The following is a 14,623-nucleotide window of genomic DNA, read 5'->3' as shown; positions in this document are numbered from 1 at the left end:
ACTCTCTCTGCACACTCTCTCTGCACACTCTCTCTGCACACTCTCTCTGCGCACTCACTCTGCGCACTCACTCTGCGCACTCACTCTGCGCACTCACTACTCTGCACTCACTACTCTGCACTCACTACTCTGCACTCACTACTCTGCACTCACTACTCTGCACTCACTACTCTGCACTCACTACTCTGCACTCACTACTCTGCACTCACTACTCTGCACTCACTACTCTGCACTCACTACTCTGCACTCACTACTCTGCACTCACTACTCTGCACACTCACTCTGCACTGTGCACACCGCTGATATCACGGAATCTTCCACCACACTTTCTAAAACTCTATAGTCCGAAGCATAATAGGCACAGAACCAAAAGAAGGGTAGACATTGCTTAAAATAATCTTATTGTATTTATGAGAAGCAAAAGCGAGACTCTGAAATGTGCTGAATATCAGTTTGTTACGAATCAACAGAGTGGAGTTAGAGAACCAAGAAATAGTAATTTAGAATCCGGGTTAGAAGGAGTAGTAATCACAAGCTGAGGATCAACGGGCGCGAAACAGCGTGGTGGGCGCGCAGGAGACGCAGCGTGAGCGTGCACATCAGCTGAAGATCGCCGGAGAAGACACCGAGCCTGCCTGCTGCCGTGACTGACCCCCTGCAGAGGGAAAGAGCCCGGTGAGTGGGGGTAGAGGGGGGGGGCGGCAGAGAGGGAGTGGGCAGAGAGGGAGGGTGTGTGTGTGTGTGTGTGTGTGTGCGTGCGTGTGTGTGTGCGTGCGTGTGTCTGTCTGTCTGTCTGTCTGTCTGGTGTGTGCCTGCCTGCCTTTGTGTGTGCGCGTCCACAGACCCTGGTCGGCTCGTGCACCGCTCTGTACTCCCTTGCGAGCTTACATGGCGACAATAGTTCTCGTTGCCGAGACCTAAAAAGCATTGTAAGATGTTGAAATAGAGTGCGGCGTGCCGTGTGAGAACAATGTAGTAAGGAAAACAAGGGGACTCTAATAAGTGAACCTGGGGTTGACTAATGTTTTAGAAAAACAATGGTTCTTATGTTGCCATAAAAGGTCCTTGGTAGGAAGCAGTGTCAGAATTTGTGACTGCCCTAGAGTCGAGATAGGTAATAAATATCTCAGGGACGATAAGTAATATGAACAGCCTGTGCGCCTGTAAACACTGGTGCTCACACGAGCTGCTCCTAGAACTAGTGAAACGACAAGTCCTCGAAGAGCGCACTCGGACTGGACACTGCTTTGGTGGGGAAGAGATGCAGAACATAAATCAGTTTGAAGGCCGCCCGAAACACACCAGTGCTGGTGCAAAACCGCGGTATGTTAGGAATCTGAATAAACTGCGACATACGTGCAAACCTGCACTCCAGACCACTGAATGGAAAGGCACATAGTTGTGTAGATCTCATAAAGGAACCAACTGGATAAACACGAAAAAGATGTAGAAGGTGCAGCCACCATTGTTGCTGATTAGGAGCGGCAGATGTTGAAATAGAGCTAGGCGGGCTGCGTGGCTGCCCTTGTTGAAGATTACGTGTAGCGTGCTGTACTACTGTAAAAAAATGCTAATGAATACCAAAAAAAAACCATAAAAGCGGGCTCCTGTCAAAATATTAAGCATGGCGCCAGTGTTGTTAATATGAAAGCTGGCGCAGTGCGAAAACCTAAAGCACGACGCCCGGGGCGGGCCAGAGATGAGGAGCAGGGAGTGGAAAAGCAGGTGTCCTTGTAGGAAAGCATGTCGTATGTGCAATAGGAGAATAGGGAACACTTTCTGGGGTGACTGGTGAAGTAGCAACCCTGAATGGGGGTAGGAGGGAAAGAAGCAACACCGACCGTGGGGGGTTGGGGGTTAGGAAGAAGCAATACACACTGGGTGGGAAGGGAAGAAGCAACGCATGCAGGGGGTGGGAGGGGAAAGCAGAGGAAAGAAGACAATAAATAACAAGCAACCAGTAAACGTGTCCGTCCTAGATAAACAAACGCATTTTAAAACAAGAGGTGCTAATGCTACCTGCTGTGCGTCTGAGATGCCACGGAGTGCTAGCGGAAGAAACGATCGCTATTGTAAACAAGCTGAGGATCAACGGGCGCGCACGACGCAGCGTGGGCGTGCACATCAGCTGAAGATCGCCGGAGAAGACACGAGTCTGCCTTCTGCCGTGACTGACCCGATGCGGAGGGAAAGAGCCCGGTGAGTGGGGGGGGGGGGGGGGGGCGGCAGAGAGAGAGAGAGAGTGTGAGAGTGTGTGTGTGTGTGTGTGTGTGTGCATGCATGCATGCGTGCGTGTGTCTGTCTGTCTGTGTGTCTGTGTGTATGTCTGGCGCATGCCTGCCTGCCTGCCTGCCTGCCTGCCTTTGTGCGCGTCCACAGACCCTGGTCGGCTCGTCCACCTCTCTGTAGTCCCTTGCTAGCTTACTAGGCGACAATAGTTCTCGTTGCCGAGACCTAAAAAGCAGTGAAGTACTTTCCAATGGTGGAGACATTACATTCCTCCTCCCCGCGCCTCTATTCACCAGACACCCTTCTCCAGAGTTTTCCATTCAAAACACTGCTCTTACCATCTAGGTACAGGGCAAGGGTCTAGGTACAGGGGCACTGGACATAACAAAATGGATCCCATTTTTCAGGTAGAGGGGAAATAATGAATAAAGAGGGGCGGCGTCAGCATCAATTAATATCCACACATCTAAAAATGAAAAAATTAACCTTGCCTCGTATGTAACTGGCGGTTTTGTAAATCGCTTCAGTACCTTTGGGTCAATCGAGTTCGCACTCTATAAAAATGCCCCTAAAAATTGATCTGACCTTGTGTGATGTAACTGGCGCTCATGTAAAGTGTTTCAACACCTTTGAGTCGCTCAAGATCACATTATATAAACAAGCGTCAGAGGAAATATTTTTGAGTTTGAGTCAGAGAAAATGTGACAGGACTTGCCCAAGCCTCATCCTTAACGTGCTGCAAAGGTGGGCTGCTAAAGGTACGGTGACCAAGGCTCACTAAAGCAGCAAGCAGCGAAGCAGGATGGGATTGGGGGAAATTCTGGCACTTTGAAGTCAGAGAAATTTAAAGAGGCAATTTTTAAAAAAACTATGTCTGAAATGTCATTTTAGTATTTGAACAGAACAGGGAGATTAAGTCACGGGTGCCGAAGCTGAACCACTGTAGATGGGCAAACAGGGACACAAGCAGGAATCAAAGTAAAAAAGTCCACCAAATGAACACAAACACAGTAGCATAATGTTAACAGCAATTGGGGGATGCTCTGTGGGAGGAAACCAAACACAAAAAGGAGGGACAAAGAGGAAGCATTAACCACTAGCAAGCAAGCATTTCTGAAAGACAATCGAAAGGATGAATAAAAAGGCAACGGGCAGCCTGTAAGCCCACAGAGTAAATACTGCATGTCTTGAAGAGACAGCGCATGTGCTACCTAGGCTCGACCTAAAAAAGGTACTACATTGTGTCAAAGAATCGGTTTTTGGTCTGCACTTTTTTAGCAGGGTTGGTACAAAACACATTGGGGATAGAAAGGCAACTGCTTCTTGGTACAAAGACCACCTACGTACGACCAAAAGTCAATGTAAAAAACATGAGAGCATCTTTGGAAGCACTCTAACTGTTCCTTAGCCAGACACAAATGTAAGCAAGGGTTGCAGAGATATAAATCACTCATCACAGACTCCAGGTCGCAGTATTATCATACACAGATCATGAAGTCACACAATCATTCTACGGAGAGGTTCTCAATCTATAGATCTTTAATGTATCCTGATGCCCTCTCTGCATCACAGTCTCCTACAACAATGTTTCACTCTACTCTCATTTCTTTCTGAATAAAATAGCCAATTTGATTGACCCATCTTTACATCCTCTCTTTTCCCAATCTGAGTGGGTTTTAGATGCACTTTTAAAATAGACCACTTTGACTAGATGTCACAGAAGGAGATTATGGTGCTTTTAACCTCGATTACATCTGCTTACCCATTAGTATTAAAGCCCGGTTTTACTCCCAAAGCAGCATAAGCTTTATCTCCCTCTCTTCTACCAGATATTCATGCCCTTTGCTATGCATCACTGAAGTTTCGGACCATACCGGACAGATAGAAAAATGCTATAATACTACTTTTGAAAAAAGCCATGTAAGATACTCTATGCCCTTTGAATTATAGTCTATTTCCCTATGACCATTTCTGGCCAAAATCACAGAAAGATGCGTTAACCTACAATAACTGACTTTACAGAATTTCATTCTGTTCTCAGTCTTTGTGCTAATGCCTGCAAAGAAGCCAAATGGAAAGTGACAGTGTTATAGTACGGCTGTTAAGCCTGTTTTCTATCAAAAAGCGTTCACATTGTGATATATATCTGAAAGTTGGTGCAAACATTTGTCTTTGTAATAGTAATCATATAAGAACAAGACCTCAAGTGTATCTTGCCTATGACGTTATATAGTCTAATCACAATCCAAGATGACTGACAAATATCAAAAAAATCTTTTTAAATCTTCCAATTTGCTTCAGATTTGGCCCAAAAGTTCATGTGTAAAGGCAGTGCATGTCATGTGCATGCCATATTGAATCTAGGTTGACGTAAAATATAAAACAAAAATGGCTGCCAAAACCATGTAGAAACCCTAAAAATTCAAATCTCTTATAAATTTGATGTAATTATTCATACTTATTGACATTTATCAACATTTACTAATTTGGATTAAATATTAATATGTACCATTCTATTTTTTTTCTCCAGCTTCAATACATCTTCTGTCATACCTGAAAATGAGAAGCATTTTGAAACAATACCTTATTGCAACACCCACAACTAGTGGTCAAGCTGTCCAGCATGATAATGCTGTTGCAACAAATTGGTCCATGTGAGTTCTTTGTCAGGAAAGCACTTCGGAAAGACTTATCAGCCCAGCAAATGCTACATGCAAATATTATGGGTCTGGATATAGTGTTTTAGACCATAACCTAAAGAAATTTAAAGGACTGGAATGTGCAACTATGAATATCGAACTAGAAAATCTTAATGATGGTTCTGGCATTGAGCAGACATTAAGGACTAACAATTCATTGTGACATAAATTGCTTTTTAACAAGTGTGACAATCAAATGCTGCAACAGGCTTAGAAAAGAAAACAGTGATGCGGATATAGGGTAGTCCAGTTAAACACACATTCGGCAATTCCAGTTCCAAATAAAATTCCTGGAAGAAATGTATTTTCTTTTACAATGAATCAGATACATCTGTAAAGCATAAAGCTAATGCTGGTCAGTTAGTGCAAGACAGAGTGCTTATTGCATAATTGGCTATGGGTAATATGCACACACAAGATGCTGAATACCATCATTAATATTTAGTTGGACTCTATAACAGAGCACGAAGTGTACAAAAGAATAAAAAATGAATCACATAGGGAGACCTCTGTAGAAGGAATAGCTCTAGACGAGCTTGCATCTTATCTGAAAGATTCGCAAGTCGGATATGTTAAAAAAACAAAAATCAAATTCTGTGACTTAATAAACCTATACACAACCAGAGTAAAGCTGCTCGATTCCACAGCAGGTAAGGTCAACTCGACAAGACTAAAAGAGAGAGTTCTCAGAAATACAAGAGGTTTGAAGTTACACAACTAAGGAAAAGATGTTGTGTTAGCTGTTGAGGATCCGCATTAGTATTTGCTTTGACAAATCAATTTTTGACGCCATAAATATTGCTAATGCAGCAATCGTTGTTAGAAGGGAGGTGCTGCAGAAATCTGAAAACTTCAACGGGACGTTTGGGGAAGATTGTAGAAACCGATCAGTTCCGGAATCGCCTCTTACCCTTGTTAAAATTATATTTGATGGAGCAGATATAAGAGATCAGTATTCCTGTGAAACAGCCACTACCAATATAGCATTGTCTATTTTCGAATTACTGAGGTTTAACAGTGTAAAGAATTCAAGAACAGACTCTTCTTCAGTTCCTAGACATAACAGCAACAAAGAAACTCATCTGTCCAGATACATTGCTCTTTCTATCCGCAGTCAAACAAGAAATCGAGAACTTATTGGCAAGGTCCATAAACTAGGTATTTGTATTTCATAAGATAGGGCTTTGCAAGTGTCTGCTGTCTTAGGAAATAGCATTGCACACTGTCTGAGAGTGAACAAGTTGTGTGCCCACCAAAACTGAAGTTTCAAGTACTCACCGGTGGAAATATTGATAACATAGATCACAACCCATGTTCCCTGAAAGCTAAACACTCCTTACATGGAACAGCAATAACTCTGACAACACCCAAAACAAGAACTAGAAGGAATTGATTGTGTTATTGTGGTGATTAATCCAAATATGGCAAAGTAAAAACAGGATTTCTAATCTCCCAGTACTGTATACAAGTATCGAATCAGTTTCAATGAAGAATACAGATTATCACGTACCATTGCTATCTGTAGTAAATGATCACCAAAGTGATATCATTGATGCTGCTATCACCTATGAATATAAATGGCTTGAAAGAGTGATGCGCAAATGTTGAGAGTGGAAATTGTTCTTCTGATGAAAACATATCTTGGACAGCATTCTATACCTCATTGCTACTACCCATCAATAGACCACTGTCAACAACTGCATTATTGTCGCAGTTCACAGAAAGTGCTCACTCTATATCCATGGTCTTGCATTGCATGAAAGTCATTAAAGAGTCTGTTCATTATTTCGATCCAGGACAAACACCTATTATTTTAATTGACCAATCTCTTTTCACCCTAGCAAAAATTCAACGGGATGTACCACATCTGTATGGTGAAGATAGATATGCTGTGAGGATGAGGGGAGAGGACTTCATATCGAAATGACTTTCTTTAAAGTGCCTGGAGACTGGCTTTCGAACAGTGGATGGACCAGTGGGTTAGTGCTAGCTGACATCACTACAATAGGAAAAACTGATGCTATAATTAATGTTTCCCACTTAACCTGTACACGTCATGCTCATCAAATTACTATTGCTCCACTGTAAGTATTAGAGAGAAGTCTTATAAAAGTTATCTTGAATTTAGACAGTCCCATAAAGAAATTAGGGAGTTTTCTAACTGGCTTAAGTGGAAATCGAACAAACACCCACACTTCCAATTTTGGACTACTGTTATGGATCTGCAGATACTTGAATTTGGTTGTTGAATTAGAGAGGGTAACTTTTATTTGTATGTACAAGTTCTTGATCAGATGGTTCCATCAGATGGTTCCATGGATGTTTACTACAAATCAGTCGTTCTCGATGGTGGTCTGTCCACATACGCGACATTGCAACAGTAGCAGAAAGCTACCCACACATTCACTCAGAGTTTCGTAAAGGAAAGTTTGTTGTCAATAAAAGCAACAGCGCATTCTCAACAAGTGCTATAGATCAAAATCAGGTGCAGGAAAATGCTATCATCAAGAGAGATGGTGGTGCTGTAGGTCTGATAGAAGTTACAGGAACTCTCAGAAGATGGATGATATCTGGGCCAGAGATTTCCAGAGTTGTAAATGCAATTGAACAAGCATTTGTGAATGCCAGAAAAAGCCAACCTTTGCCACAATGAACATATACCTAGTGCACCCAAATCATTAGCACAAGATGTCAATGCTCTACTGTACATAATTGAGGAAATTGCTAATCAGTTATGGAGGATAGCGGTGATCTAGTCAATCGTCCAGATTGACTAGACTAGATTGACTAGATCACCGCTATGCAACAAAGTTATGCCTGCTAGAGTTATCACATCGGCGAAAACAGCACATGAAATAGGTAGCACACTGCCCCATGAGCTGCCTCCCTTAGGGGTGACCCACAAGTAATTGAAAGTTTAGGCCTGGTAAAAGTTTAATTTTGCCTGGTCGAAATGGCAGTTTAAAACTGCACTACAGGCTGCAGTGGAAGGCCTGAGAAATGTTTTGCAGTGCTACTTTAGTGGGTGGCACAATAAGTACTGCTGCCCAGTAGTAGCACTTAACTTACAGGCCATGTATACATTAAGTACCAATTACTAGGGACTTACAAGTAAAGCAAATGTGCCAATTAGGGGTAGTCCAATTTTAGTAGGAAAGACCTAAAAACAGAATGATTAAACCATTTAGAGAATATACGGTTGTCAGATGTACTTCTAAAGCCTACTGTTTGAAGGAATCAGCTTATTTTAACTAGTTATATGCAGTTTTACCGGACAGCTGTACCGAATCATAGGCACAGATTCATGATTCATTTCAGAATGGACACTTTTCACCGGAAGGTCAGCTTAATGGAACTTAATGACTGTTCTTTAAACTTATGTAATTGTCCCTGTGATAACATCTGAGTACAGAGTACAATGCATGTTGTACTCTTCTGTACATTTTATAACACATGGAGGATTCGCTAAATTTTAAGTCTTTTGAAGCAGCTATCATTTACTCAATGCTGTCCGGCATATTTTTTTTTACAGACGTTGCTAACCATCAAGATATGTGTGAGAAGGTCAAGCTGTTTATGGAGTCTTTTTTATGCTAGGAAGAACATTTAGATTATGACATGAATAATTTCATGTGACAAGGGATAAGTGACTAAATAAAATATGTTCCCTAGTTAACTTGCTTTTATATGACAAACATTTTCATGGATTTTTATTAATATTTTATTAGCATGAATCAATTTAACTGAATAGAATAGGAATGTATGGTGGACCCTGACTTGAGGTTTTTACACTCCCGCATATTCACTCACTGTACGTTTAAATTCCAGTGGGGGCGAGTTAAATATTGCAATAGACGAGTATTAATGAAATGAAATGAATGTCTTTTTTTCTGTATGTATTTTTTGTTGTGCTTTTATGGTCTATTTATTAGGTCGAATAAAGTTGATTCTACCCATCTCACCCATTCAATTCTCATACACATCGCAGTTCACTGTGAATTATTGGTCTTATCTAGGTCTACTTACTCCCCGGACATCTTGTGCAATTGTATCTATGCTTCGCTACCTCAAAAACAACTCCGATAATGTTTCTAATGTCCTCCTATATTTTGCCTACGCGTGAGGTAGCCCAAAGTTAATAGCTGGCAATATGTTTGTTTACTTACTCCTCATGTTACCCATTGCAAATGTATCCAAGAATTATCATATTGTTATGTTGTCGCTACCTCATTACTACATCAGCCACTGACGCTAAGACATGCATTTATTTCTCTAACATACTGCTATTTGTGTCTACGTCAGAAATACATTGCTAGTGTTCCTTATACCCTCTTAAGTATCGCCTATTTACTTAGTTTGCTACCATGTATACACTGTGAAGCGTTCTGATGTCCTCGGGTCGAGCTAGCACTATATAAAACTCTACAGACAAATACAATTAAAATAAAATGTTTTTGATGATGTAGGTTGTCCAATGGATGATAAACTACATTAACAAATGTCACTAGTATTATGATGATGTGTCATTCCGATTCCAAACTCTCCCAATTAAAGTACTCACTTATACCGGAAAAGGGAAGTTAACTCTTGTTCTTGAAATTGAGTTCCATGGTTGCCTGGGGTATGAGCCCTAGTCAAGCAGTAACCACAATTTTAGTCATGGTTAGGCACTAGCAATTCCAAAATTAACGTGGGCTAACCCTCTGGTAGCTTGGCACAGAGCAGTCAGACTTAACTTGAAGGCAATGTGTCAAATATTTGTGCAACACTTCAAACAGTAAAAATAGTGAAAACATCACACAAAAATATCCTACACCAGTTTAGAAAATAGAACATAATTGAATACATAAAACAAGATCAAACAACAAAATAAAATACCTGAAACTTGAGAATATGATGTTTAAAGGGTTTAAGTAAAAATAGTGCTAAGAAGTGTAAAGCACTAACTTGGAATAAATGGTCACAATGGACAGACAAAGTCCAAAGTTCAGGCCGACTGCGATGGGGGGTTGGCCAGATCCAATGAGACCGGCTGAACAAAAGTACCTTAATCAGAGGTTGTGGAGTGTTGCGTGGGTTTAGTTCAAGGATACGTTGCGCAGCAGAGGGGATGCGCCGGTTTCGAGATGCAGCAAGGTGCGGTGCGAGATCACGATACGTCGACATAGAGGATCCTGTCGATGGGGCTTGTGCTGCGATGTGTCGGCTCCGATGAGCAGGTAAGCTGCAAGGCAGAGTCTCGTCATCTTCGAAGCTGCCATTGACGGGGATGCAAAGACTTTGCGCAGGGAAGAGCATCTTGCAGCGCCGATTCCGAAGAAGATGCGTCGGGTCTTATCAACGCAGCAGCAGCGATGAGCCAGTTTCGATTGGCTCAGCAGCGGTTCGACTCGCACAGAGGCAGTTCCAATCTGCGCAGCAGTGGCAACGCATCGGATCCAATCTGCGCAGCAGCAGCAATGTGCCAGTTCGGCAGCAGAGGAAGTCCCGGTTCCAATGGAGCAAGCACCTTAGGCCCACTTCCATGGGTCCAGGACTGGGGTGACACCACTTGGAAGGGCAGACTCACAGTTGCCATGTATGCAAATGTATATCAAAAGTCATTGTGTGTAAAAGGGTGGGCAACTTAAGAAACTTGAGCACGTTAATGGTGGTGTTTCTTACCAGACCTATCCTGACAACGTGACAAGAGTGCCCCACACCAGCTGGAACTAGGTGGGAGTACACTATACACAGTACTTATATGCCTGCATATATTCACTGTTCTAGCAAAATGGTGAAATCGTTTATCCTTTTCACTGTTCTCAATTTGCTAATTAAGTTATTCTATTTCTTTCTACCAAGAATCCCAGCCCACGTATTTTATACAAGGATCACAATGCTTAAGTAAACACTGAAATGCCTTTCTTAGTATTTCTCGTGTATTTCTTTGGATATGCATGAGAACCCAAACGAAAGAGTTCTAGATATGTTTCCACGCTTTCTTTGGGGATCAGGGTTGTCAGGTTCAAAAATTGCCTACACATTTGTTACCCTATAAGGTTAGGGCTCCAGATTGTGCACTGTGGGCTTGCAGGACTATAGGCCAACATATCGTGAGGGTGTGCATAGATTCAGTCTGGCACACTCCTGACGTTTATGTTGTCCAACACATGCACCGTTTTTACCGGAGAGGTACAAGTAGTACGACACGGTCTCTCCTTTTCATCCTAGGAAAGAAAGATTGATCTGCCTGTGCCTTTCACTGGGAACCTCGGCATTCCATGGGGACCAGCTCAGTTCAGTACTTTTGTCTATATACAGGAAGACCAGGCTAAGTTGAATTTTGGAGTCTCCTCATCAAGTTTTGTGGTAGGGCCTCATCCATTTGTGTGAAATTGGGGAGGACCCAAATAATAGTGGTAAAAAGCAGTATAACAGACGATCAATGGTTTTCGAATGGGGAGGTGAAAACTTCAGAAATAGATCGGAAACAGGATATCACAACACATATAGGAAGAAAGAGCACAAAACGCAGAAAAAAACAGATGATAGGAGTGGCTAATGTAAACAGTTCATCAGAAAAGGGGGCTTGTGGATGTCATTGGCTCCGGCCACCAAATTAACATATTGAACAGGAAATGCCAGAACTAAATTGCAAGGTCTGATTTCAGGCAAAGTCTAGATAGGCTCGCTCAGAATCATTAAAAATTATAAACAAACTAAAATCTCGGCCTGACAACTAGTGTGATGACCTATTAAGTTCACTGTGATCAGAAGAAATAGCACAAAAGGTTCTGCAGGCCCAATCAAAGCCGCCAGCTTACTGAAAACCAAACACTGCACGTCAATATCACACATTTCTTCATCCATCACACTGCTGAGTACTGTGGTGCTGGGTCCCATAACATAATACCAACACCTCAGTGGCCATCACGCACAACATAAAAACACTTCCTATATAGCATCATAAGCAAAGGCCTCACCAATACACTGTAAAACACGATGTCATTATAATTTGGGTTCTTAAAAACTGGTACATTTACGAACAGAAGAAGTGCCACTTACCCCATAGGGATAATGCAGTCTCTGGCTTTAGGGTGATCCAACATGCGGGAACTCACATCGCCTGGTGTTGATGCGGATCTGAGACTCATGGATTCAACGCTGAAAAAAAAGAAAGCATTGCTACCGCATATTCTATAGTTAAAAAGCTCTGAAACAAACAAAGAACATAAAAAGTGCTTCATAAAAGTAGATTCCAGAATATGGTCTCCGACACAAAATTGGTTCACAAAAGGTACAGTTCCGCACATTCAACTACATTTTGGATGTATTTGGAAAAAAAAAAAAAAGAGGAAAATGTTATCCTTTGTGCACTTCTCCAGGTCAAGAAAACTGATATGTTGATGGGCAGCATCCATTCTGGTGTCTCTTGAGTACTACCTATGCCAAGCAACGCATCATCAAAAAAGGCTACTTCAGTGATGTGAAAGGCTGTACCAATGCTTTGTGATTATCACTGCTAGTTGTAATGCTGTTTGAATCTTTCCTAATCTATTCTTGAGGACAAGAACATCCCTTAACCCATATCCGTGCTAAGCTTATTACGTAGATTTTCTGATAGATAGCGCAAACAGCAACACAGAGATGGCAAATACAATTTGGAGTTGTGTTGGTTGAACAAAAGCTTCATGAATTAGTGTCCAACGTTGGTGTGATGCATGCATTTTCTTGAGGTTAACTTTCTTATTGCACAAGTTACTACTTGTGTAACGATATATCTGTAAGAGACATTAGTTAGTGATCCCTTCAAGGAGCATGCCATGCTCTTAGTTAATCCATGGGTTACACTTGAGAACCTTTTCTATTGGTTGAAAGATGGTCTGCAGAAGTTAATAACTGGGAGACATGACTTCTACTGGAGAATTGCACTTAGCACACCTAGCCAACTAACCATACAGCAATATGGCGCTTGCTCTTCTGCAAATCATGGATGTAGAGGAGGGAGACAGTGTGGATACAAACTTACAAGCTATGGCATGAAATGAAATGCAACAAAGATATGTCACTGGCGGTAAATAGTCTGTAAAAACACACTAAGCAGGGGGAGGAGACAGGGGTGTCCGCGGTCCCCATTCCTTTTTGCCTCGTATCTAGAAATGCTGGCAGCAAGTAGAAGATTTAACCTCAGGATTAAAGGAGTGCAGCTAGGAAAGCAACATCATAAAATAGCGATGTATACCCAAAATGTGCGGATCATGTTGCTGGAACCCCTGAACTCCACCCCGGCCCTCCTATGAGAACTAGAAATATTTGGCCGGAATGCTGGGTTTAAAATGAACACCAAAATCCACTAATTCTGAGCATCAACGCAATCCAGACTACGCTGACCAATTGGAGCTGGCCCTCAGAGACTTGCAGAGTTGGCAGATGAGGGGGGATTGTCCCAGTTGGGCCGTACAGAGGCGGTCAAGATGGCCTTCTTACCTAAAGTCATGAACGTGATACAAACAATGCCTTTGCAGCCCCTACCAGGTATAATAGACACAAACAGCAGAATTTAGAAAAAATGACATGGTCAAGTAATAACAATTTCAGCATTAGAGGGGGAAGTTCTGGGGTTTCCTTGACTGATGCAATATTACTTTGCTGCACAACTTCGATGTTTAGTGGAGTGGCATCGCCCGACACCGCAGAGAAACAATGATGTTTTATGGACAGGCATGCATGTGCGGAAGGTCCCTTTGTTGGCCAACAAGTAAAAACCCATATTCTTCCCAGTACTGAGAGCTATCATAGAAGCATGGAGAGAATCGGTTTCCGAGGGATTGGCAACTATCTCTTCACCTATGACTCCCAAAAAAGGCAATTGTGAGTTTTCACCCGCTATGAAAGGGAACGCATACTTAGAATGGCAGCTCACAAACTGTAAACTAGTTGAGGACTTCTACAACATGGAAGGCATTCATGCATTTGGCCGGATATGAATTCTGGAGATTTCTTCCAGAATTGCAGGGGTGGGATATCAAACCAAAGGTGCATGGCCTCAGTTGAGTGCTCCCACTCAGAGATGCCCAATTGACCGCAGTCCTAACACGAGCCCACCAGGCTATTTTCTACGCAGGCAGGGTTTTCAGGTGACTTATCAGTCCTGTTAAATGAGTTTAGGGACACAGTTGTAATCAAAACAATTTGCAGACAACACACTCAAACATTACTCTAAGAAATTGGGACTTTTTTTATTTTAAAGATCTTGATTTTGTGCAAACGAAATAAATAGTAATGAACAGAATGATAAGACTGTACTTAAAACTGCTGTTATTGAGGGGGCACTAGAGAGCCGGGCAGCAAGATGGTTGCGCTTTGGTGAGGCTCTGGCGGCCAATATCATAATCCGCCCTAAATCTGTATTCTGAGCCGCCAGTCCCACTCCCTTCGAGTGAATTTAAGGTCATAGCGTTCCCCCCACACACACTGCGTGAACGGACCCAAGCTACCTAGGCCAACTCGGAAGACAGCTGCACACTCCTATAGTCCTTGTGGCCTGCTGCGCATTGGATGAGCTGAAGGGCGGGATGACTCTGCCGGAGCTTTCCGAGCTGGCGGGACCACTGAAGGAAGCGAGCCTTGGACCGAGGAGACAGGAATCGGACGGGACCCTGAAAGGACTGGAGGCCGTGGATGGGCTTGTCGCAGCCGCGCGGAGCAGGAAA

The 14,623-nt window shown here is 42.5% G+C and overlaps 1 protein-coding gene across 1 annotated transcript in view; it reads right to left on the bottom strand.

Moving 5' to 3' along the window:
- Positions 1 to 14,623, bottom strand: part of ACAA1 (acetyl-CoA acyltransferase 1) — a 131,915-nt gene that overhangs the window by 22,366 nt on the left and 94,926 nt on the right. The window contains exon 6 of the mRNA XM_078665270.1: positions 11,976 to 12,074. Within this exon, the coding sequence (XP_078521396.1) occupies positions 11,976 to 12,074 (99 nt within the window). The remainder of the gene's footprint in view (positions 1 to 11,975; positions 12,075 to 14,623) is intronic.

The sequence above is a fragment of the Lissotriton helveticus genome, chromosome 10 (assembly GCF_964261635.1).
Source record: "Lissotriton helveticus chromosome 10, aLisHel1.1, whole genome shotgun sequence".
NCBI lineage: Eukaryota > Metazoa > Chordata > Amphibia > Caudata > Salamandridae > Lissotriton > Lissotriton helveticus.
This window is presented reverse-complemented; position numbering and strand designations above follow the sequence as displayed.